Genomic DNA, 26,945 nt, shown 5'->3' with positions numbered 1-26,945 from the left:
AGTGCTGTTCATTTGATGGAACCGAATCACAGCTCAACCTGAAATAGTAATTTGTCAATTGAGGATTTAGTGTAATCTTGTGTTTTTCAGATTTGAATTTTATATACCAGAAAAAGGTGAAGTGTCATAAGTAAAGATTGGGTGAGGCTCACATGCATAAAGTTTATTTCATTCTACAAAATGAATATATTTCTTTCCATTAGTAAAGCTGTTCAGCAAACATTAATCCATTCCTAGTGAATGCCAGGCTGGAAGGGGTGTGGGATGAACTACTATCCCAATGAGAATCATTACCATAATGCAAATAGACTTTTCCTAATCACGCAGGGTCCATTTTGATTCAGGTATGATATAGGCATCATGTCCCAATGGATCCCCATTGGTGTAGAGATCAGTTTAGATCTTGTGGGCAGTCAACTGAAAGTACCCTAGCCAACGGTGATCCAGTAACTCAGTAGATTCAATCACATCCTGGAATAAACAACACAGACCAAGGCTACAGAAGGCTCTTAAGAAGTAGCCAGTTTATACTTTTCACTGTGATTCACAAGCAATTTTTAAGCAGTGGGAAACACACATAACAAGAACTGTGAAGAGCTTTCTCTATACAAGTTTAAATTTCTGAAGTAAATCTTTTTCTTCTTGGAATGTTGGGGGAGGGGGGAAAGAACCCATATGCCTAAAATTGTAACACTCAGTTTAAGGCTCCAAGTCACTAAACAAAGACTTAATACCTAAACCAAGTATAATTTCAACCCTTCAGAAGAGTAACATTTACCCAGTCAACATGGGCATTTCCTGATCAGCCCCAGAAAGATTCCTGATGGATCCCCTCTTTCCCTTTGGGAAGGTGACCTTGCCTAAAATAATGGATACTTTGCCAAGAATTTTCTTTTTCTGCTCCCTCTCTATTGTTAAAAAGATTTCCTTTCCTCTAATCCATTTGAGTTCCCCTCTACTTCCTAGATGGAATGCTGAGTGATTCATTAATAGACTGATTAATAATGCTATTAGATCTTTAACATTTACTTAGTTCCAATTTTTGTTCTTTAACAGGTTTGATGGCTGTGACAGAATCTGCAGTGGACTCCCAGGGACAATCAGAAACAAAGCGAACGACAGAGCTGGTGACCGTGAGTCCTTTGAATTCACGATCTTTCTCACCTGATCCAATGGCTGTGGGTGAGTTCTTGGCTCTATGCTCTATTCTCTTTTTGTTCACACTCCTATTGTAACTGATTTTGCTTTACAGGGCAGGCCAGCTTAGGCTGGCAGAGTGTTATGCTAGGGATAAGTTGAGGTAGCATCTTTTTTTTTTTCAGCTCTGTTGAGCTTGTATATTTGCCCAGAAGGCAACTGAACTGGCTCACAACCAAGTCCCTAAATTTTCAGACCGAGTTCCTCATGTGGAACCCTCAGGAAGTGTCCAGGAGAATTGGTGTTGCATGAGAGTCTTCTTTGGCCAGAGCTCAGTAACATCTCTTACTGGCCATACACTAATGTGTGCATCATTTTTAGTCTTTAGTGTAGACCATGAGTTGTGGGACAGAGGGAGAGGAAAAAGCAGACTTCCTACTGAACAGGGAGCCTCAAATGGGGCTTGATCCCAGTACCCTAGGATCAGGACATTAGCTGAATAGAGATCCTTAATGGACTGGGCTGCCCAGGTGAGCCCAAATTGCAAATCTAAAAGTCCTTTTGTGTTTCAAGGAATTGGCTTGGTAACCACCAGGTTGGAGACCTCAAAAGTACAAAACATTTCCCATCGTCTAACTTGTCAGGTCCATAAATCTGGAACAACTGCTTACTTTCTGGAAGCTCCATGCCTGCTCCCTCTGCAGCTGGACGTCATTCCAATGCCAGTTGGTACATGTTGTCAATATGCCCTTGTCATTGTTTGTATATTTTCTGGGTGGGATTAAGCCTTTCCTGCCAAGAGGCTGATGTCCTCATTGTGGCAAAGACATTGTTAAAAATGGGTTTCCCCTTTGGGGGACACCTTCTGTGAGCTCCAGTGACTAGGGCACATAATTCACAGGGAAAATCACAGGAGCCTTTAGGAAAACCTTGCAAACTTCCTGGAATTGTCTCAGTGTACAAACGTCTTCTGATCCTTTGGATGTGAGTCCTCAGTGTTTGATGCTCAAGTCTGTCGTCATCAGGTTACAGAATCCTTCTTAGAGCACAATTAAAGGGTCCTCTCAGTCACAGGATGAAGCCTGGTGATTAGGTATGTAAGACACAACATCAGAGGAAGATAGCCCTGGACATTTCCAGTAGAAGTGGGACATTACCAAGTGTTCCTGCTCTAGAACTAATAGTTGAACCTTGTACACATTCCAAAGCTAAAGAAGTCTTCGCCTGACCCCTAGTTCTGCCCAGACACTGGAGTTTCTGAATCAAATTGAGGGAAAGAGAAGTAGCTGACATCCAAAGAGACTGCTTTCATCTAGACAGGGGTTCAAAGCTTCATACTTTTAATATGAAATACTTTGTCCCTCTTTTCTTTTCCTTTACACTGTCAATGGCCTGTACCTCCCAGGTCAATGCCAAGAGGCCTAATCTCTGGAATCAGAGCTACCTCCAGAAAATATAACCCTGGTCCCAATTTCTCTCAAGGTCAAAAAGACATCTCATTGGTTGATTACATAAAGTTATATTGGGAGTTAGTTAGGAATTACCAAGAAGCCACCGGGATTCACTCCTTTGGCTGGCCCTACTTCCTTGGGGAGGGATAATTATAAAGAAGTACAATCAAGACCTTTCCCTTCATTCTTGAAGTTGTTACAGAAGCCCTCCTAAATCAAAGTGTAGCCTCCCCCCAAAAGCAAAAAGCAAACAAACAAACAAACAAACATTACTCTTTGACGCTGACCAAAGCAGTTCTTGAAAGTAAAATAGCCCTTGATTATGACTCAGCTGAGCAAGATGGATCTTTGCTGATACATCTTTGATACACCATGTACCCAGTTGAACACTATTGGGTAAACTAAAACCCAATAACATTAGATCACGGTGCAAGCCATGTGGCTTAACAGAGTTACTCTTTAATAGGGTCTTACTTACTTATTTGATTTAATTGCTTTGAGTCTTTGGGACTATGACAAACATGAGGAATTATCCTGCTTAGAGGCATCATAATAATCTGCCGGGTGTGTTATGTCCTCTCAAAAGCTTTCCATGCAAATTCAAAGTCAGTAATCTCCAAGCAAAGGATCTAAGATGGGAACATTACAAAGAATGAAGAGAATGACCAATTCAAAAATTGTAAAGCTGAAGTTGAAACCTGTGACTATCATAAGGGTTAAGCAAAAAGGTCAAGACCTGTTAATATCACCCAGAGGAACAAGAATGACTGTGAGAATGTCAGAGCAGTTGCTGAGAGTGGTGTTAATGCCTTCAGTTTAGAACCCATCTCTCAGTTCAGCTGAGAGTCTGATCAAAAGGCAGAGTTGTTAAAAAGGAAAACCACAGGCTCAAAATGTACTCAGTTAGCTTAAGGCCACAAGTCATTAAAGTCTTCATACCTACCCAGCTGCAGAGTCAACACCCAGAAATGCAACCTTTAATGAGTGGACATGGGAACTTCCTGGTCCGCACTAGGAAGTTGACAGATTGTCCCCCTCCATTCCTCATAGGAGGATGACCTTGCCTAAGCCAATGGTTTCCTTGCTGATAATTTCTTTTTCACTCCCTATCTTGAATAACCTCTTTCCTATTGGCCTTTGAAGCTCCTCTCTACATCCTAGATAGGACGATGCCTGACTCATGAATAGGTTTATAAATAGAGCCAATTAAATCTTTAAAATTACTCAGTTTTGAATTTTTGTTATTTCCCAGATTCCTAGTTTGTCCAATGACCAAATTCCTGTTAAACATTTACTTTTACCTAACCTTTGATGAAGATCAAATGAAATTATGCCAGTGAAAATGCTTGTTGAAAACACAACATGGATGAGTTTATTCCTATATTCATTGTATTTATTTATATATTTTCCTAAAACTAACTTAAGTAAGATTATAAGTCAGCCCTAAGTTTTCTATTTCCTAACAGAAAGGAAGCAAACGAGCAAGGCATAAATTTAATGTAACCCTTTGGCTGAAGTATCCTGTTAGGTTTTGATTTCTCTAGTTTGCAGAGAAAAGTAGAAAGTACAGTAAGTTTTATGGTGAGAATTTTGGTAAGGGAGAAGTTCCTGTGTATATGATGTGTTTTACTTAGCATTTCTGAAAGGAATGTCTCCATGTTCTTCTCATAGTAACAAAGTTAATTAAGGCATTTCTGTTAATGCAATTCTATAGCAGATTTCTAATACTCGTTCATGAAATTTTCTTTTTTATTTTTACTGTTTTATTTATTTATTTGAGAGAGAGAGAGAGAAAGAAAGAGAGAGAGGGAAAGAGAGAGAGAGAAGCAGATTCCCTGCTGAGCAGGGAGCCTGGTGTGTTGCTAGATCCCAGGATCCAGGTATCATGACCTGAGCCAAAGGCAGATGCCCAACTGACTGAGCCTCCCAATATCCCTGTTTTTGTTTTTGATAAAAACTTGTATATATGTGTATAGATACGTGAAAGCAAAGAATAATGAAATGATTCTCAAAAGAGATAAAACTCATCTTGTCCTCATTTTTGAGCAGCCTTGAGAAAGAGCACCTAGAACACACATACAGGTTTTATATGAAACTTGTTATTTTACTGTCTTATGTCAAACAATACATGATGATAAGAGATTTTCATTTATCTTTTCTAAAGTTTTATTTTACTGACAGTTAGTAAACATACAGTGTTATATTAATTTCAGATATAAATATGATCAATAAAGTCACTGCATGGAAAAAAGGGAGATCTTTAAGGCACTGTAAAGTTAGCTCTTGAGGATATTTTAACATCTAACATCTAACAACTGCAATAATTATCTATAGTTGTATATAGTATTTTATATACTGTATATTGTATATAGTAATTATCTACAATATAATCATCTAACAATTATAGTAATTACAATTATAATTAACATAATTATAGTAACATTTTCTTTCCTGGGATTTACTCAAATGTTATATCTCAAAAAGATTTCTTCAAGAGCACAAGAAAATAAGATTGTGTGGAGTACATAAAATTGCACACCATAACCATGTCTCTGTGGACAAAGATAAATAGAAAAGAAAAGGGATAAAACAAAAGAGCCTTGCAACTCTCTCTTCCTGCATCCTGTGGTCAAAGATCATTTTACTGATTTTTGTCTTTTTATGTATGTTTGGTGCTTTTGTGTTTTGTTTTGTCTTCTACACTATAGGTAAATACAACTCCATTTTTGTGTGTGTTCAGAGGGCTCTAAATGTGACTTGGTCTTCATTCTATCCCTGCAAACAAGTTCACATTCAGGGGTGAATGTGTGGCTCAGTTGGTTAAGCACGGGCCTTTGGCTCAGGTCTTGATCCCAGCCAGGGTCATGGGATTGAGCTCTGCATTGGGCCGCCTGTTTATTTTTTTATATTTTTAAATTATTTATTTATTTGACAGAGAGAGAGAGAGAGAGAATGAGGAAGAGAGGGGTATAAATAGGGGGAGCTACAGGCAAACGGAGAGGGAGAAGCAGGATCCCCACTGAGCAAGGATCCTGAAGGGTGGCTGGATCCCAGGACCCAGGATCATGATCTGAGCCAAAGAAAGCCACTTAACCGACTAAGCCACCTGGGTGTCCCTAGGTTCTCTGTTTAGTGGGGAGTCTGCTTCTCCCTCTACCTTTGTCTCTTTTCCCTGCCATGCTCTCTCCCTCTCAAATAAATAAATAAAAGATTTTTAAAAATGAGTATCTGTAATGAAAAGGTCATTTGCTAAGATGAAAGACTAAGATATCTGAAAGAGATGGTGTTTGACAGTGCACAATGGGGAATTATGTTCGATTTCTATGGGGTGTTTTCTGAGGTGCTTTTCACATGCTCTCACTCATCTAATGCCCACAACCATTCTTTGAGGGATGGGTCTAACAATCACTGGTATAATTTTGCAAGGTACATAGACTTTAAATATTATTTCCTTCTGGGTAAGACAGAGTCCTCCAAATTCAGCTTATATGAGTGTAACTGGGGGATCAGATGACATAATACATGTGAACCTTTAACACAGTGTCTGGCACAGTAATAATCATTTAATAGGTATTAGCTTTCATTCATATTGTTGTCATGTCTGCAAATACCACCACTCCAGAAAATCATGTGTGGTATCTGAGGATACTGATTTGAAAGGTAGGTGATTTGAAAGGTAGGACTGCTTTCTTTTGCTTAGATGGGAAATTGACCTAAACCACACCCCTTCCAACATGTAAGATTCTGCTGTGATTCTAGGCTTGGATGGATTCATCTTGGTAACAGCACTTCACATCAGCAGTGGGTGCTGAGGACTATATAGCAGCCAGTTTCTGGTTATTTTTCCATTCAACAAGTTTGTATAGGACACCTACTTTGCAGTAGGCACCGTGCTAGGAGCTATGAGCAGAGAAGGAAAACAAGATAGTCTTAGGCATTTACCCTCCAGCTGTGGGGGAAAAAAAGAAAGAAATGCATAATACATGAAGTTCAACATGTGCAGAAATACAATTTTGAATTGATTTATTGAATTACACAGACTCAGAACAATCAATTCTGGAATTGTGGGGCTCATATTTGTAAAGGCTCTCCTCTCTGATTACTAATTATTATATCTACCTATCTATCTATCTATCTATCATCTAATTATCTATCATCTATCTATCCATAACACAGACACACATCAAATAATGGATTTGAACAATTGAATAATACATGCACTCATTTCTTTCAGAGCTTGCTGCTATTAACGCCACAAAATCTCTGAATGATGAAAATGGTAAGATTTTGTCTATGTTTGCCTTTATTCTGCGGTAGCATTTTTTTTTCCCTCCTCATCAACATCACCATTGAACTTCCCTGGCTTCTGGGAAAACCTCAGAATCACTGGATCTTGAGCAATAAACTGAATGATGTTTTAAAACAATCTATCATCTCTCAGGAATCATTATCACACAGTAAATGTTGGTTTGGGTGTGAGAGGACTATAAATTAGGGGTGCAGGGATGTGCTCTCAATTCTTTTAACGATGGAATTCATTCACTTCTGTGACCTTTGTTACTACTGAATGAAGAAAACAGGATATGAATTGCTTCTAGATTTTTTTTTTCAGATTGCTTCTAGATTTTAAAAAAAAAAATTGTTCTTGCTGGAAGTTAATAACATGAACTGACCCTGAGAGCTTCTTGTACAGAAGGTGTGCTGCACTGTGAGTGCATTTTGTTTAATTCTCCTAATACTCACTGTGAAGGATTTTATTCCCATTTTACACAGGAGGGCAATGAGCTAAATTTATTTGTCTCCATACCACACACCAAGATTGAGGGCTTCATCCCAGACCATCTGAATTAAGAGTTCAAATACTATCTTAGTTTTTATTCTTGCTTAATCCCCAAAGCCGAGACTCTGAGACAGGTGTACACATGGGGAGGGGTGTGAGTGCAGGGCTTCTGGTGCCACAGAGTAGAGGTAAACTCCAGTCTTTTAAGTATCAGTTCCATGTCTACAGCTAAACTATTTACATTTTCTGAGCACACCTAAAATGACACAAATAACATCTAACTCAGTCATGGAAGATGTAACGTGACATATGTGAAAGGTCTAGCATAGGAATCTCACTTAGCTGCTACATTGTAAGTACTAGCTCCTGGCGTTGTCTCCCCACATACGAACAAAGGTAATGATGAAGAGCATTGGTTCTAGCTCTGCTGATCCAACCTCCGTGTCCAATATCAAGGGACTTGTGGGCTCTAAACATCATCATCACCTTCTTCGTTATCATCATCTTAATTTATAGTTTTGCTTAATCATTTTGATGTCTTTGTTATTTTTTGCATGTGAATATGCAGAATTTTGTAGAGCAGCTGAGAAAGTGTTCTTAAATGATGTATGGCTGGGATTGAGTTCTGGCTTCTGGTACTTACTACTTACATGAAATCAGCCCTTCTCTCTCTGTCCTCGGTTTATTTGTAAAAATGGAAGTGAAAATAATAATAATCTCATAGGTTATTGAAAAATTAAATAAGGTTTAAGTTTTGCATACAAAGTTGCCAAAATAAGTAACAGCTAGTTTGTACTTAATGGATATTGCCTCTTACTCTTTTTTTTTTAATGAGTCAGATTTATAAGACCCAGACACAATACTGATGTGTTACGAAGTCCAGGTATTGTATCTGTTTTAAACTAATTGCTATCAATGAAATTTCTACAGAACTTATATTGCCTCCTATTCTTCTTAGAAACATGGTAGGGAAGAATGAATGTTCAAAATTATTTATCACCAATGCCTTTTTCCCATTGGATTTATTCATTATAAACATAAACTTACTTTTTATTACTTTGGAAAGTTCTAGGTGAATTTCACAGGTGTTTGAGTGACTTGACCAGCAAACTCTGTTCTGAGTTGTCTTGGGGACGATGGTGGTGGAGATGGTGATGATGTAGGTGTTTATTCTCCAGTTGTGCTGGTGTGAGTGTGTCACTTCAACCTAAGTCATCAGAGTGTATACAGTTACCCTTCACCCATTAATAAGTCCTAGCCTTTCAAAACAACACGGGAAATTAATGAAATGCTTCTTTTAGAAACCCTGCAGCTGCAGCTCATGAACACATCTGCCTACTATACCTACCTCCTCCTCCACCTGAAGAGCCTGATCTACTCCGTCATCATCGTCATCTGTCTGCTTGGGAGACCAGCACTCAGTGGCAATGGGAAGAGTTCCTAACACCTGGTGGCACAAGGTGTCACTTCTTGCCATTGGCTAGTGTCCCTAAAAGTATCTGCTGAGGATCTAGGGAGACTCCTTTCTGAGATTGGGTTCTTTTAGGTCACATGTGTCTTTTTCTTGTGTCATTATCTGAGAACAGGCTTACAAACCCCTGGGCAAACAGAAGCTTTCACTCTGCAGCTAGAACTAATCCTGCCATGACTCAGGGGTGGGGCCAGGGGGCATCCACAGAGTCTTTTGCACCACCCCCTCATCGGTGTCCACCAGCTCCCCAGCCACCCAGTTCCCATGCCTCTGGGTACAGCCAGCATACACCTTACAGCTGCATTCTTTGAACTCTTTAACCAGACAACTGCCTTGAAGTCTTTATTTTATGCACCTGGAAGCCATCATGCTTGTTACCTGACATTTGTGTGTTTTTCATAATAGGCACAATAAAAGCAATCAAAAGTCTTCTTTGGCCTCTGTGTAATTTATTTGGTGCTAACTGAGAGTCCAAAGTAAAGGACAGCCTGACAACTGAGTCTTCCAATTCAGCATCACTTGTAATAATGGTCAGTTCCACATTTCTAGTTCTTTCTCTGAGATGGTCCTTATCATGCTTTCCTTGGGGGCACTGATCCTAGGTGAGCCACAGACAGTGAAGGTTTCCAGGTTATTTCTCCTTCAAAGTTTAGCAGATTCAGACTCATTTGGTTTAATACACTGGTGGTGACACTATAACATGTCGCATGACTGGTGGCTGCGCTCAGACCTATCCCAGTGTGTCACAGGCACTAAATTTCCTGAATTCACAAGAACCCCAAGAGATCTGCACTAACACTGAAAAGGTAAAATGAGGAGGGGTTAAATGCTTGACTTCTGAATTCCAAATGCTTTGGCATAAATCTTGGTTCTATAGCTATTTGAACTCTCTGTGACATAATTTTTTCATGTGTCAAATGGAGTTGAAGTGACCCATCTCTTGGAGTTGTGTGGATAAAATGAGTTAACTTTCCTGGATACCTGTGAGTGCTCAACAACATTAGCCTCTACTGCTGGCAGCTCTAAGTTAGAAATAAGAGGAACACACATGTACACATGCACGCACACTAACAATTAGGGCACTCATTAATATGTGTGTATATTTCTACACACATGGATGTAAATCAAAATATTCAGTGATTGTTTATCTTTCTATTTTTGTTATCAAATTCATTTAACTTAGTAACTTCAGCATATTATAATTTAAACCATATGTCATCTAAAATTGGGAAGGATTTTTTCTTTATTTACAATCAGATTCAGTTCTTGTAAACAGGAGCTCTTGGATACCAATTTGAGGTTCCCATGCGGAAAAAACATAAAGCCCACAAGATACAAGAAAGAGGAGATTTAATATTGATCTACTCCTTGTTAAAAATTTCTTCAGACCTCTTAGGACAAATGTCTGGACCCACTCAGACATGTGGAACTATTTCTGCACGTGGAAAACATGGAGGCACAGAGAGAAACCAGCAAATTACTTAAGCCCTGTGGGCTAATGTCACTACTAGGGTCCTAGGCACTGTGTCCTGTGGCTTCCAACTCCCTAGCACTTTCCTTCCCAAACTGGACCTGGCCTGCCCTGCACTGGGAGGTGCATACAGGGGGAGGGTGGTGGTCCTGGAAACAGTGTGGGTGGAAGGAGGGTGCTATGTACCCCTTCAATTGTGGTTGATTCCTGCAAGTGCTTGACGTCAAACTGCCCCTGCTGGTTGGGGCTCTGCAACCACTGGCTCTGGTGTTGAAAGATGAAATGAGAACAGTTAAACCACAGCCAACTTTGCTCATTTCCAAAAGGCCACAGCTAATGGAAAGAAAATACCATCCGCACACATGCTCCTGCTCTCAAATATACTCTCTGACTGTGGGTGAGGGTCCCTCTATTTATACCCAGTCCATTCTTGTAGCTGCCATGTGAGTTAGGATTGTATGCCCAAGGCTGTGGAGTTGCTGCACACTCAGTCCACTCCGATGACACTGTTCTGAAGGAAACAGCAGAGATTTCTTGCTAGGCAGGGTGACAGAGTCCCATGCCCATGAGGTTACGAGCACAGGGTGACTGTAGACGACACAACAGCAGGTGCTTCTTTCCTCACAAGAGCACATGGACATACGGAGGCTCTGGGTTCAACTGTGTCACTGAATTTCACAGACTGAGTCATGCCAGTCCCCTACAGGGACAAGTGACTGCAGAGCCAGGCTGAGCAATGCTCAGTAGAAGACTTGCACAACAGATAAGTGTGTTCGAGGGGGGCTTTGGAGCAGAGGAGGGCTGTTCAGTGATGTGAGCATAAAATGTAAGTGTCCACACCCACACCTCACCCAAGCATGGAACAGAGATTGTGCCCAATGCCGGGATCCAATCTGTCCAGGCCTTGGGGAAACAAAACTCTACTGCAGAGATCACTGCTTTGGCTTTTACAGTCTGACTTCACAAAGCATATTCCCACCATAACCTCACTCCTCTTGTTCTATACTGAGAACCAACTTCAGTGTGAGCTTTGGCTTTCTTGAGCATGGGCCCATGTTACTCCTTCAGCCCAGCATATGGGAGAGAGCTTTTTCTCAGGGTAAACTATAAATTCACCTCTTGCTTGGACATCATCAGTGGACCTGGTGTATATGTGACTCTCCACCTGACACAAGATATTATGTGACCACACCACCGAGTTCTGGAGATTTGGGTCCCAACGCCAGAAAGCACATACCCTCCTCGCCCCCCTTCTCCACCTTACAAAATTGTTTCTGGTTAATCCTCAGACTCCCACACCCCTCCTGGTGGCACTTCTGTCATTTGGTCTATTCTCAGAAGAGCACAGATGGAGCTCACCTGACCTGCACAATTGCACACATTTGTGTCATTACATCCAGTAATTTTTCATTCATGAAATAGCTCTGACAAAATAATACTTGCTTTCCTTCATGCATATTTTTCTCTAAAACCAGAAAAAGCCTAAATGTCTAAGAATAGAAAAAAGTCAAATAATTATTATATTTCTATGAAATATTTTGCACTAAAATTTATGTGTTAGGCAACAATTCAGTAAATACACATGCTATCAAGCAAAAGCAAATATGTAATGAAAAACCTCATATCCCATAAGACCATATTTTAAAAAATAAAAACCTATACATATATGTGTGTTTTTGCAGGTCAGAAAAAGAAAATAACCAGGTGATTTCAATCATTTCTGGACCTTCCAAAATCTCTTCAGCAAAATGACTTTATTACTTTTACATTAGAATTTAAAATAAGATATGAATAGTATTGGCGATATGACCCCAGTTATGTGAACGTGGAAACACAAAATGAGAAAAGACAAACTGTCCACAGAGTTCACAGGTTCTATGATTCTTGTTCTAGCCACATCTTTTAAAAAAAAGTTGTGTTACTGTCACAATCAGGGAAGGGACATAAAAAAATGTAGCCACAGGAAGATGAGGGTAGCAGGTGAGGACAGAGCCAACTCACACATGAAGGAAGCAGCCGGCGTCACGATTGCTTTAATCCTCTCAGATAATATACCTCAAGTAGGATATTTTCTTTTCCTGAGAATGTCTAATGCATTATAGCCAAAACCTTATCTGGTACAGGCAAATAAATACCAGAGAACCTTAAGAAAAGATGTGTTCCACATCTTACCTCATAAATGTCACTAAGTTCAGGAGAAGATTGTTGAATACATAGACAAAGGCATCGCTGTTGGGAGGCTTCACTTTCCAGCCTATTAAACTGCTGTAGAGACACTGGGGCAGATCACATGCCTTCTCACCCGTAAACGAGTCTGAGGAGATGGTCATACCACGTCTTCCTGTTTCTAGGCTCACTGCCCACCTGTCAAGATAATGGTGTTTGATCCTCATGGAGCTGACATGTCTTGGGATTATTTGGGAGTTCGAATAAAGCCAAACATTGGATGAAAACATAGTAATATGTAAAGCTTACATAATTTAAAAGTGAATGTTAGCAAGGTCCTCTTTATGGTCAACAAATCTTCCCATGAATGCTAAGAATAAAACTAGACTAGAGCAACAAAAGTGACTATTTCGGTGGTTGGGAAATGTCCAATTTGCACAATTATCTGAGAATGGTTTATATTGAAAAACTACAGAATTCAGGAACAACAGCAGTGCACTCATCTACATTGCTCCTGTTCTTCCCTTCAGCTCCCACAACAAGCAATGAGATAAGGAAGTTTCCTCCACAATAGGAGAGGCCTTGCGAATTGGCATCCAAAGTCACACAGTGTAAGGAGCTGGGTCAATCGGGGATGGGAGCGATGCGAAGGTGAGCTGACAACTGTGTGGTGTGCAAGCAGGAAGGCCGGGGGCTCCGCTGGTCTGCGGTTGGGGTCATGACTGCAGCGAGCATGTGCTCAGCTGAAGCAGTGTGCGTGCTTAGCAGCGACTCAAAAGAGCCCAATCCAGCCACACACAACTGGTTGACACTGAGGTCATCACATATGCAGAGGAGGCATGAAAAGACTCAGAAAAAGTACAGCTGAGAAGACTTAACTTGAGCACGTACAATCTATGTGCTAATTGCGTAAAATAAGAATGTGCTCCCCAAGACCTACATCAAAACCATTTGGCAGAAGCAAAGTCTTAATCAAGTTTCCTGGGACACATCCCTAAGAAATCTAGGCAACCATGAAGCTGTGTAGATGCAGGGTGATTCCCAGGAAGCTAGGCTGAAAAATAAAATAACTAAGAAGGAAAACAGGAAAGTCATGAGCAGCCATATACCGCAGGAGATAGACTATCACAGATTAAGTCCAAGCAACTTTCCCAGCATGCAGAGAGCAATGAAAGCAACCTTTTGGAAAAAAGTCGCAATCTCAAGTTGCTACAATATATTTTCAACAAAATATTTTTCAATAAAAATTAATAAAACCATCAAAGAATCGCAAAGGTGTGGCCATTGTTAGGGGGTAATAATCCCTACCACTCAATACAAACTCTGAGGTGTGCAGTTACTCTCTCTAGGAGACAAGTACTTCGAAGTAACTATAACAAGTTTATGTTCAAAAACACGTTTAAAATACTCAAGAGGATCACAGCTTTGTTCTTGGTAGCTGTTAAGGCATCCCTCCAGCATCCTTCCTTGGAGCCCACAGCGGGGGAGGGGTGCCTTCCCCACTGGGCTGTGGCCCCAGGATGCCAGAACCTGAGCTTCTGCGCCTCGCCCCGCAGTGGGGCCCATGGCACTGTGAGTGGGCAAGGGAGCCCTCCTTGGTGCAGGTGACGCCCGACCCCTCCCCGCCCCATGCACCCTTCTAGAGAGCGCAACTAGAAAAAATACAAAGATCTCTAGCAGATTGAAAAGGAAATGCCAAAATGTCTTCATCCACAGATGACATTGTATTGTTTGTCCATAATTCCATAGAATGTACAGACACACAAAACCAAAAGTAGATCATGAACAAGGCCGGCATTGTCACAAGGTACACATGCAAAAATATCAGTTTTGTATACTGGCTTGACCACTTGAAAGTGAAATTTAGGAAACAATTCCACTTACAATAGAAACAAAAGAAATAAAACATTTACGAATTAATTTAAGAAAAAAAGAGCAAAGCTAGTATGTGGAAAATTATAAATATTGCAGAGAAAAAATTAAAGACTATCTAAATAAGTCCAGAGAGGATCCATGTTATGGATTAGAAGAATCAATATTGTCATGATGGCAGTTCTTAGCAAATTCACAAGCTAAACTTTATAGTTTTTACAGGTACATATGACACCAAGCCTCTCAGTCTATTTTCTCATTTGAGGATAGGAAATGGAGGCATTGCACGGATGAGCCACTCACCGAAAACTACCACTCACACTAAGTACATAGTTGAAAAAAACATGTTTCCTGCTTTGTATTTTTGGGCCCTTCCACTCACTAAGTGACTCTGCTGTAATAGACTTCACTTACTGGTGAGCAATAGGAAGATGATCAGGTGCAGGACATCCCTGCAATGGCCAGGAGGGGGTGGTAGAAGTCAGTGTAAGTAATAAGTAAAACAATGCAGTTCTTAAGAGGGAAGCACATTATTTAAAACAAACGAAAAACCTAATAAGATCACAATTCGCATTCAAAGCAACAACTCAGAGAACATAAATTAATATCTGAGTGAAAAACATCCAAGCAGGTTACATAGTGCACATGCTTCAGTAACCTATTAACCTGGCTGACTTGCAGTTCTCGGTAAGCTCTTCTTAGTGGGGCTACTCAAACTCCCGAAGACCCTGTCATCTTCAGAACGGGATGAATTACACCTACTTTAGACTTGCAAGGAAGGAACCCATATGTACCATGTATCGCATTCAATAAAGTGTATTTGACGTTATTTAATGGATCAATGATTACTGTTACGAACTTAAAAAAAAATTACTCTCTCTAAAAGGCAAGCAACTATTAAATCACCAGTACTAGAAGAATTCCTGCTGTGTTCTGAGGTCCAGTACGGTTACCGGAATGACTGCTCTTCAAGAACAGCTTCTGCTCTTTGCTCCCTTGACATGTGAGAGATATTCCTAAGTTCTGCAAACCTCTCTGAAATTTTTCTCATGACCTTACTTACTCTTAATCTTTAGAGCTTAAACATAACTCTCTGTGTGTGTATATGCATATGTATATATATATAATTCTACATGTATAGAATGGATGCTGTGACAGGTTTTGCATTTGTTAGTCTTGTGTTTAAATCAAGGCTCCATTAGTTATGTGACTGCACAGATGAAATATTTTAAGATTCCAATGAGCTGATCTGCCAAATCTGGTTGTTATAACTATGTTGGCATGTTATTATAAGAAACAAGTGGTTATAAGAATCACATCGTACTTCGGACTGGCTGATAATGTTTATTTACAAGCAACTTAACTCGGCCCAATCCTATGCCCACGGTGGATGTTGTCTGGAGAGTGAGCATTATTATTCCCATTTACAGGGATTTGACCAAGGACACACTTCCTCCAGGTGGCAGGGCTTGGACTGGAGCTGTCATTCTATCCTTGTCAGTGCAATAAACCCTCCCAGAGTTAGGAGGTATCATTCAGACTCTCCCAAGTGTCCCATCTGATGGCTCTGAACTGAGAAGGACGTCCCACTCAGCACATCATTGATCAGATGACATTGTGGGCTGTGGAGGGAGCTGGGCTCCCAGGCCGAGACCCATGGCTGGACATTCCCGATGTCAGCAGGTCTGGAAGGCTCCCAGGCATGTGGAGTCAGTCTGAACCTGCTGTTCCCTACAGACTGCGAGCACCTGGCAGCCTCAGAGCCTGTGGGAAAAGCAGGCAGATGCGAAGCTTTGGCTGAGGTTCTGAAGTAGATTCCTCTTCTTACCATTTTGTTTTAAGAAGACGCTTGCTCCTTTAGTGTGATGACAATTTTATATTTTCCTAATTTTGAAATCACAAGTTGGAAGGGATTCCAGGGATATAAGATACTGAGCTTGCCTGGAAGAGTCTGCTCTCCGAGCTGCTCCTGGGGCAGCCTCCTGTCCCTGACACATGGGGTCCCTGAGGAAAGGATGGTCAGCCAGAGTCTCTTCCCTTCCCCTTTCCCAGCTTCTGTGATGACACCTGTCGTTTGTACACTTTTTGATATTAGCCACTATACCAGGTGTGAGTGAGGTGACATCTCATTGTGGATTTCATCTACATTTCCCCGAATTTCAGATAAACAACAAATAATTTTGTCGTTTGTGTCCAAATATTGCATAGAGCTTTGCAACTTTTTTTTTCCCATTAAATCTGATAACCCTAGATGAGCCTGCCTTTTTCCTTGAGGAACAAAAGAAATTATCTAACAAATTAATATTCTATGCACATACACACATAAAGTCACAAGCACTCCCTCACACACATTTCCATATATCCTTTGAGAAGAATCAAATATATGCCAACATAATTGATCTTCATTTCTTCTAATAAATCGTGTTCAGGGATTATCAGATTCGTTAAACTATTTGGAAAGTCCGATGTCAAGAGTTTTCAAGGAGCCTGTCATCATCTGTTGACTGAGAATACCATTGTGCCTAAAGAATCTTATTATTTTCAAGGATTACAAAAATGAAATTTATGTTGGAAAGGTGCCTGAGCCTGTGCGTGACACGTGGGTGGTGCTCTGCATGTAGTGACTGAATTTGAAATGCCAGGTCCACTCAGTGAGAGGTGCACAGTGTAGAGAGGAGGGGGTGGGGTTCTAATCCTCCTCAGCTGCTCAAGGTCCTGTCATGTTCAATGAGTCACCTGAACTTGGGAGCTGTTTTCTCATCTTTAAAGATGAGGACTGATGAGGCTTCTGCAATGGGGGCTTTCCTTTTCATCTTAAATGTCCAAGCCTCTGTAATCCTATAGCTTGTGAATGGCCAGGATACTACTGATGAAAGAATATTTTCACTACAGTTCTCTTCAACCAAACCTATCAGTGACTTTCTGATTTGGGTTTTTAGTCTTTTTGTGCTAAGAGTTGACAGTTTTTAGTCTTTTTGTGCTAAGAGTTGACATCGCATGTACATCCAATTTATTCCCTCTGACTTAGTAAAGAAGTCAAACTGGATTAGATCTCACATTCTCCCAGGGTCAGAAGGGAGCTGTCCCTGTTCAGGGAAAGCACGCCAGCCTCTCAGAGTTTCAGTGAAAATTCCAAGCTTCAGCACGTGACTCTTTGCACAGGGTCTGCCTGAGTCCACACCTGCTCTGACCACCGTCTCTCCCCTGGAGCTGCGGTCTGGGGGCATCAGAGCAGTTTCATTCATGGCAACAGCAGGATGACCTGGGGGTACAGGGAGTGTTGCTCCCTCAAGAGTCACCAGATTTCTCTCTTCCTGGAGAACACAGGGTCTTGCTCAGGAACCTCCACTCTCTACATGAGTGTGGGGTGAAGTCTTGGCTACTCTTTGTGTCTTGCTCAAAAGTTTCCCTTATTATTTTTTTAAAAAATATGCACATCTTTTCACAATATGACCTTTCAGCACCACTTCCACAAGAGCACAGATGTACCACAGCAAGAACAGAAATAGAGGAATACAATAATCCCCTGTTGAAATGCGTTTCCAGGCCCAGGATGGATCCATTCCTGCTTGTGATGCCAAGTCAGCAAACTGAAATTTAGGTAACTTCCCTGTCCCTGTAAATGCTGCCCTTGACCAAAAACACAATATGTCCCAACTAGGCAGGCATCAAACACCAAGAATCTGCAAAGATTCCCCTGTTCTAAGTAAGATCAGATATGCAACCCTGGCCAATCAACCTAAGCCAAACACTATCTCCTTATCCCCCGACTGACCTGCTATTCCTCCCTTTACTGCTTCTTAGTGTCTATAAAACTCCCTCAGCCAAAAATCCCTGGGCAGAGTGCTCCCCTGCTTGTGAGACTCTGAGCTCCCCAATCCATGGATTGTTCTCCTTGGAAGATAGGGCATTACATCCTCCAGGCTGAATTGTTTTACTTTTGTCATTCCTCTCACCCAGGAGAGCATTTGCCTGGAGGTTTTTCACAGACTAAGACTGCTTATAGCCAGCAGGTGTTGAGCCTTTAATGTCAGCAGTGTTTGAAGACAAATGGGAACAGTAATTGAGAGAAACAGAGCTCTGAATGTTGACAATGTGACATAAAATTTATTTTCATAAAAGAATAGAAGGTTATGGATTTTCTCCCCCAAAGGAAGATGTCCTTTTTGGTGAAAATCTAGAAAGAGAGAAAGCAGGAAGAGAAGAATTCATGGGCTTTCTCACCGCCCACACTGCTCATCTTCCATATGCAAACTCTTTCCACCTGTTGTTATGCTGTGCAGATGTCAATCCCCATGGTCACCACCATTCTCACTCTCTTCCTTGCTTAACATTTAGCAGAGCTGCCCTAGACACCTGCTGAAGGTCTGAATGATGGCCCTGGATTATTCTTTTAGCAGAACATTCTAGTCACCACCTCACCAGCTCAGCACAACCTCAAAGCCTGCATTTTGGGACACTTGAGCCTTGAATCTTGGCTAGAGCTCAGCATGTGTGCCTCTCAGTGTTTACCCAGAGGAGGAGCTCAGGAGCTGGTTCTCCTAGTGGGTGTGAAGGACCCACCTCCCTGCCCCAGCCAAGTCCCCTTCCTGCCTTCTCCTTCCAGGCCAACAGGCTATCATTAGCATAACTAATTACCATAACTGGACCCAGGAGGTCCTCCTCTACTTTAGATAACAGGCAAGGAAACTTGTACTTACTTTACTACCTTTACCTCTGGAAACTTCATTTCAGATGCCGATGCCTTTCTCAGCTGACCCTTCCCGAGGCCCTGCCTTTACCATTTCTAAGGATCTCACACTGGATCTGACAGGTCCTTCCCCCTGGTCTCCTCTGCCCCCTGGCCCAATGCAGGTTTCTTCCTTTGACACCACACACAAACACACACACACACACACACACACACACACACACACACACACACACAACCTGGTTTTACAGGACTATCATATTTCCTGAAATTCTACACTATGAGGACCCCAGAAATCATCTACTGCGACCAGTCCAGTTTTAAGATGAAACACCAATCCCCAACATTTCTTGCGCTTTTTCTATGCATCTGGGACAGGCCACATGCTTTGCTCACATTCCCTGCGCACTATGCACACAACCTAATGAGGTCATTTTGACCAATGAGGAAAAGGAGACGACTAGCTAGCCGAAGACTGCAGAGCTGTCATGTCACGTTAGGGCATTTACATCTTCTGAGGAGACCTCTGGGAGAAATGCTCCAGGTCTAGCTCAGGGGACCTGTTGTTTTTCAGCAGGGATCTCTGCCCTGTGCTTATCCCTGCCTCCTATCAGCCTGGATACTCATTGCTCTGTCAGTACTGAGTGGCCATTTGAGGCTTGAGATTTGTCTCCAGCCAGACCTGGCTCATCCTCACCTAATTCCCTGTAGGCGTGCAGCCCTGGAAGAGTGACATAAAATACCACCCAAGAGTTCCCCATTTCTAAATTGAGGTAGTAGCATTCATCTCAAGGTTGATTTTCAGGATGTGGTCAAACAAGGAGCAGAAACCAGTTAGTGTGGTGCTCAGGTCCAGTCAAGGATTGCTGTTATACCACCGGTGCTCTCCTTGCACCAACAGTCCTCAGTGATTCTCATCCGCCTAACCGTTGATGTTCCCTCCTGCCTTGTGGTCAGACCTGCCCCAGCCCTCTGGCCCCTCCCTCTCTCCTCCCAGCCTCTTTCTCACTAGTAACTGCAGGTGCCTCTGGGAAACAGACACTCAGGTCTTCACCTGCCCTCTGCAACACACCCAGGCAGTCTCTTCCCAGAAGGTGCAGCCAGGAGGTCACCCAGGGTTTCTTTCCACCAGGTGGGAGACAGAACCATGCTGGGTCCCCTTGCCATCCTGTGTGCTCTCCTGTTTCCCGGTAAGTCCTGACTTGTTCCCCCTTCCAGAGGACAGGGCATACCTGAGGATCCTGGCCATCACTGTCTTACAGCTGTTCCCCTCTCCCCCTGGCAGGTGGTGGAGCAGGACTCAAACTGAGTCAGACTGCTTTGTTGGTGGCACGCGTGGGCAGTTCACCTTCTTTGGATTGCAAAGTGGACAGCTCAGTCAGCTACATCCATTGGTACCGCCACCAGGAGGGTACGGCACCAAAGAGGCTCCTCTACCTAGACATGTCCAGGTCCCTTGTGCAACGCGATTTTCCCATGAAAGCAGACAAAGTCAATGCCAAGAAGGGCAAGGATAGCTACAGCTGTACACTGTCAGTGCTGAAACTGGAGAAAAGCGACGAGGGTGTATACTACTGTGCTGCCTGGGAACACCACAGCCCTGTGCTCTAATCAAGTCCCTGAGCAAAAAGGTCTCTGTCTCCCAGGGCACTAAAGACCAGGCACATTCCAATGACTCTGGGTCTCTAGGGCTGTCCTAGGGTCAGCTCTCAGCACCCCGACTCTCGCTAATGCCCCCTCCCCTCTCCATTGGTGCGCTACACAGGAAGCTAAGGAGCCTTTGGTGTGTAGGTGGGCACAAACCCAGGGAGCTGTCCAGTCTGGAGGGACTGCCCTGAAGGTCGTCCAGCGCAGCGTTTCTGAAGCATTTGGAGCAGAATCTGTGCTGCCCAATGCAGTGGCCACTAGCCACTAGCCACATGTGGTTCCTGAGCACTTGAAACTTAGCTAGTTCAACCTGAGATGGGCTGCTTGTGGAACATACAAGCCGTGTTCTGGAGACTATTAAAAAAAAAAAAGATGAAATATCTTCTTAATTATTTCTATATTAATTACATGTTGAAGTAAAGAAGTCGCCCTTGAGATGAATGCTACTACCCTCAATTTAGAAATGGGGAAATCCTGTATCGACATCTCACGGTAAATAAAATAATCTTAGAATTTTATTTGTTTCTTTAACTTTTTTAAAAATGCAACGTTAGAAAATGAGTCTCATATTGTGACTATCTTTATTTCTACTGAACGGAGCTGTGACAGGCTGGCGATTGAAGATTCTGGCCATCTCCAAAGAAGAAAGTGGGAATAAAATATTGTGCAAAACATTTCAGAGAGACACTTACCATAAAATGATTGAAAACTGAAACAGGAAGTCGACTCTTGATTCCGTTTTCAAACTGCTGTCCCGCCCACTGCTTATTACTTTGCAGTAGAGACTCAGTGAGCAAAGCACAGCAAACAGTTGGTACGACTAACTTCTCAGCACCCTCATGCACTGGCGTACCTGGTGCTCAATTCACGTGGGGGGACGTGATCCTCAGGCAGGTTGATGCAACAGCCCTGGATGAGACCCAGGGCCCTCACTTCCAATTCTCTTTGAATGTTACTCCATATGGGATTTGGGGGCTTCTTGGACTTCTGTTCTGTCATCTGTACAGGGAGGTAGTTTATCTACCACAGTAATGGGCTTGATCCTCTGTAATAGGCAAAATTATATCATTAAGATATCACTATGTTTACTAAATTCTTACAAAATTTGTCAACTTCTTGAGGGAAAAAAGAAAAGAAAAACTATTTTACTGATCCTCCAGTCCCAAACAGGAAAACACCTGCCGCCATATGTGGGGGAAAAGAAAAAGCTCTCTGAGGAAGTCTAAGCTGAATTAAATGCCTTCCTTTTCAATGAAGATTCAAATTTTATGTACAACTTAATAGCACTGGTAAACATGATTGCTGAAAGGAAAGCCCAAAACGTTTGTAGGTAATTAATCCCTCAGATTCATTAACTCCTCTTATTTTTCCCTGAGTTTTGCAGTAGGATATTTATTTTTAACACGTGCCTGATTGTGAAAAAGGCCGACGCCCTTTCCTCTAATGAAGCCTGGGTCAAGATGAAGACCTCCACCATGTGCAGGAGGTGGAGGAAGGGGAGGGACAGAAATTTACTTTTGCTCTGTTTTGGGGATATTCTTTTTTTTAAAAGATTTTATTTATTTATTTGACAGAGAGAGATCACAAGTAGGCAGAGAGGCAGGCAGAGAGAGAGAGAGGGAAGCAGGCTCCCTGCTGAGCACAGAGCCCGATGTGGGACTCGATCCCAGGACCCTGAGATCATGACCTGAGCGGAAGGCAGCGGCTTAACCCACTGAGCCACCCAGGTGCCCTGGGATATTCCTTTATTTCCTATCCCATATCCTAATACCACTGAACCATTTCCTCTCAGTGCCTGACTCCATAGGGGAGTGACTCTGAGACCTGAGTACAGAGAGAGAGAAATTAGCTAAATATGAAGACACTGTCAGAGAAGTCATTGCAGGTCAATGTAAATCTCAGTTTTCAACATGGGTCCATAGAGTCTTTGAGTTACAACCTAAAAAGAGAGTGGTCCCATGCATGGAGCAAACAACCCCTATGTGGAGGGGAAAACAAGTCATATTTGGAGTCATTTTCCCTAGCTGCCCTTCTCCTTGTGGATAAGTTAAGCTTCACCAAGGACACTTTGGCCACACACAGTAAAGCCAAACCACCCAGAGACCAACAAAACCTCCTATCCTAAGTAAATGGTTGCTAATTAAATGGTTGTTTAAATGGCTGATTCTAACAACATTAAAAGCATCTTATTGGAATGTACAGGACCAAGTACAGTGTTGAGTCTATTGATGTCTGCTGAACTGAGACTGACATTTTGACTATTAGAGAAGGATTCACATTACCTCATGGGTGGGGGATTTTGCATAGATGGATGCTTGAAATATCCTGATGATTGGGCTCAACTCATTTATTTCATTTTTGAGGTGGGTGAGACACAATGATTTTTGACTAATAGAAGCAACATTATATTATGATAATAATGCTGAATAATGTCTAAGAACATCTCATAAAATCATAGTTTCTTTCTTTTTGGTGGGGGGGTTTAGATTATTTATTTATCTATTTGACAGAGATCACAAGGAGACAGAGAGGCAGACAAAGAGGAAGGGAAGCAGACTCTTGCTGAGCAGAAAGCCCTATGCGGGACCTGATCCCCGGACCCTCATATCATGACCTGAGCTGAAGGCAGTGGCTTTAACCCACTGAGCCACCCAGGTGCCCCATAAAATCATAGTTTCTATAGTTCTATAATGCATTACTAACTGATCACACACATTAGTACTGTGGGAAAATTCATGTTGGTTATATCAGAGTCATCTTCTAAAAGTCACAATTCTGAAAATTTCTGGGCACACCTGAAGATCTCTGTTGACTGTTTTTTTTTTGGTTGTTTGTTTTTTGTTTTGTTTTTAAGATTTTATTTATATTTCAGTTAACATACAGAATAACATCAGTTTCAGGTGTAAAATCTAGTGATTTAACACTTTCTTACAACACCTGTTTTTCTTTTTCTTATTTTTTTTTATTTCTTTATTTACAGCATAACAGTGTTCATTGTTTTGGCATCACACCCAGTGCTCCATGCAGTACATGCCCTCCCTATTACCCACTACCTGGTTCCTCAACCTCCCACCGCCCCCCCGCCCCTTCAAAACCCTCTGGTTGTTTTTCAGAGTCCATAGTCTCTCATGGTTCATCTCCCCTTCCAGTTTCCCTCAACTCCCTCTCCTCTCCATCTCCCCATGTCCTCCATGTTATTTGTTATGCTCCACAAATAAGTGAGACCATATGATACTTGACTCTCTCTGCTTGACTTATTTCGCTCAGCATAATCTCTTCCAGTCCCGTCCATGTTGCTACAAAAGTTGGGTATTCATCCTTTCTGATGGAGGCATAATACTCCATTGTGTATATGTACCACATCTTCCTTATCCATTCATCCATTGAAGGGCATCTTGGTTCTTTCCACAGTTTGGTGACCGTAGCCATTGCTGCAATAAACGTTGGGGTACAGATGGCCCTTCTTTTCACTACATCTGTATCTTTGGGGTAAATACCCAGCAGTGCAATTGCAGGGTCATAGGGAAGCTCTATTCTTAATTTCTTCAGGAATCTCCACACTGTTCTCCAAAGTGGCTGCACTATCTTGCATTCCAACCAACAGTGTAAGAGGGTTCCCCTTTCTCCACATCCTCTCCAACACACGTTGTTTCCTGCCTTGCTAATTTTGGCCATTCTAACTGGTGTTAGGTGGTATCTCAATGCGGTTTTAATTTGAATCTCCCTGATGGCTAGTGATGATGAACATTTTTTCATGTGTCTGATAGCCATTTGTATGTCTTCATTGGAGAAGTGTCTGTTCATATCTTCTGCCCATTTTTTGATATGATTATCTGTTTTGTGTGTGTTGAGTTTGAGAAGTTCTTTATAGATCCTGGATATCAACCTTTTGTCTGTACTGTCATTTGCAAATATCTTCTCCCATTCCGTGGGTTGCCTTTTTGTTTTGTTGACTGTTTCCTTTGCTGTGCAGAAGCTTTTGATCTTGATGAAGTCCCAAAAGTTCATTTTTGCTTTTGATTCCTTGGCCTTCGGAGACATATCTTGAAAGAAGTTGCTGTGGCTGATATCAAAGAGGTTACTGCCTATGTTCTCCTCTAGGATTCTGATGGATTCCTGTCTCACGTTGAGGTCTTTTATCCATTTTGAGTTTATCTTTGTGTATGGTGTAAGAGAATGGTCGAGTTTCATTCTTCTTCATATCGCTGTCAGTTTTCCCAGCACCATTTATTGAAGAGACTGTCTTTTTGCCATTGTATATTTTTTCATGTTTTGTCAAAGATTATTTCACCATAGAGTTGAGGGTCCATATCTGGGCTCTCCACTCTGTTCCACTGGTCTATGTGTCTGTTTTTATGCCAGTACCACACTGTCTTGGTGATCACAGCTTTGTAGTAAAGCTTGAAATCAGGTAACGTGATGCCGCCAGTTTTGTTTTGTTTTTCAACAAAAGCATGGAACAGTCTTCCATCTTTTTGTGTCTTCTTCAATTTCTTTCATGAGTGTTCTGTAGTTCCTCGAGTACAGGTCCTTTACCTCTTTGGTTAGATTTATTCCCAGGTATCTTATGGTTCTTGGTGCTATAGTAAATGGAATCGATTCTCTAATTTCCCTTTCTGTATTTTCATTGTTAGTGTATAGGAAAGCCACTGATTTCTGCACATTGACTTTGTATCCTGCCACGTTACTGAATTGCTGTATGAGTTCTAGTAGTTTGGGGGTGGAGTCTTTGGGGTTTTCCATACAAAGAATCATGTCATCTGCGAAGAGAGAGAGTTTGACTTCTTCCTTGCCAATTTGGATACATTTTATTTCTCTTTGTTGTCTGATTGCCATTGCTAGAACTTCTAATACTATGTTGAACAAGAGTGGTGAGAGTGGGCATCCTTGTCGTGTTCCTGATCTCAACGGGAAGGCTGCAAGCTTTTTCCCATTGAGGATGATATTTGCTGTGGGCCTTTCATAGATAGATTTTATGAAGTTCAAGAATGTTCCCTCTATCCCTATACTTTGAAGCATTTTCATCAGGAATGGATGCTGGATTTTGTCAAATGCTTTTTCTGCATCAATTGAGAGGACCATGTGCATGTGGTTCTTCTCTCTTCTCTTATTGATTTGTTCTATCACATTGATTGATTTGTGAATGTTGAACCAACCTTGCAACCCAGGGATGAATCCCACTGGTCATGGTGGATAATCTTTTTAATGTGCTGCTGGATCCTGTTTGCTAGGATCTTTTTGAGAATCTTAGCATCCATATTCATCAGTGATATTGGTCTGAAATTCTCCGTATTGGTAGGGTCTTTGTCTGGTTTCGGGATCAGGGTAATGCTGGCTTCATAAAAAGAGTCTGGAAGTTGTCCTTCTGCTTCAATTTTTTGGAATTGAATTCCTCAGGAGAATTGGTGTTATGTCTTCTTTGAAAGTTTGGTAGAATTCCCCAGGGAATCCGTCAGGTCCTGGGCTCTTGTTTTTTGGGAGTTTTTTTTTTTGTTTTGTTTTGTTTTTTTTTTCCCTTTTTATTAATTTTTTCAGCGTAACAGTATTCATTCTTTTTGCACAACACCCAGTGCTCCATGCAAAACGTGCCCTCCCCATCACCCACCACCTGTTCCCCCAACCTCCCACCCCTGACCCTTCAAAACCCTCAGGTTGTTTTTCAGAGTCCATAGTCTCTTATGGTTCGCCTCCCCTCCCCAATGTCCATAGCCCGCTCCCCCTCTCCCAATCCCACCTCCCCCCAGCAACCCCCAGTTTGTTTTGTGAGATTAAGAGTCATTTATGGTTTGTCCACAACGGCAAAGGCAAGGGAAGCAAGGGCGAAAATGAACTATTGGGATTTCATCAAGATCAAAAGCTTTTGCACAGCAAAGGAAACAGTGGAGGTTTTTGATCACTGCTTCGATCTCGTTTATGTTGACTGTTTTGTGTTGGATGTTCTTTATGTTCCATGCCCCAGAATGGGTTAATGAACACCATTTTGGGTAGAGGAAAGGGCACAACTTGGATACAGCACTTCTAAACATTGGGAAGAGGAGAATTTTTACCATGTCACTCATACCCTTATTGATTCATAGAAAAACCTGTATAGCTTTTGATTTTTATTTTAAAATTTACCCTTAAACAGAATTCACATGCTCCTTAATGTTAAAATTCTTACCTGTTATTGAGCACTTAGACGTACCATGTGACATCTGATGGTTAGAAATATTTGGAATAGGGGGAGAGTCAAGATGGCGGGGAAGTAAGAGGAGGCACCG

General features: G+C 41.8%; 2 gene segments (V, D, J or C); both read left to right on the top strand.

Moving 5' to 3' along the window:
• The window catches only part of LOC123952184, a 60,991-nt gene extending 51,721 nt beyond the window's left edge, over positions 1 to 9,270 (top strand). The window contains 3 exon segments of the C gene segment in view: positions 1,057 to 1,182; positions 6,823 to 6,867; positions 8,670 to 9,270. Coding sequence covers positions 1,057 to 1,182; positions 6,823 to 6,867; positions 8,670 to 8,812 — 314 coding nt within the window.
• A 10,789-nt stretch (positions 9,271 to 20,059) lies between these two features.
• LOC123952176 overlaps positions 20,060 to 26,945 on the top strand; it is a 74,585-nt gene continuing 67,699 nt past the window's right edge. Inside the window, 2 exon segments of the C gene segment in view lie at positions 20,060 to 20,228; positions 20,324 to 20,640. Coding sequence covers positions 20,186 to 20,228; positions 20,324 to 20,640 — 360 coding nt within the window.

This window comes from Meles meles, chromosome 10, assembly GCF_922984935.1.
Source record: "Meles meles chromosome 10, mMelMel3.1 paternal haplotype, whole genome shotgun sequence".
NCBI classification, from domain to species: Eukaryota; Metazoa; Chordata; class Mammalia; order Carnivora; family Mustelidae; genus Meles; species Meles meles.
Note: the sequence above shows the minus strand (reverse complement) of the source record. Positions and strands in the feature narration are given on the sequence as shown.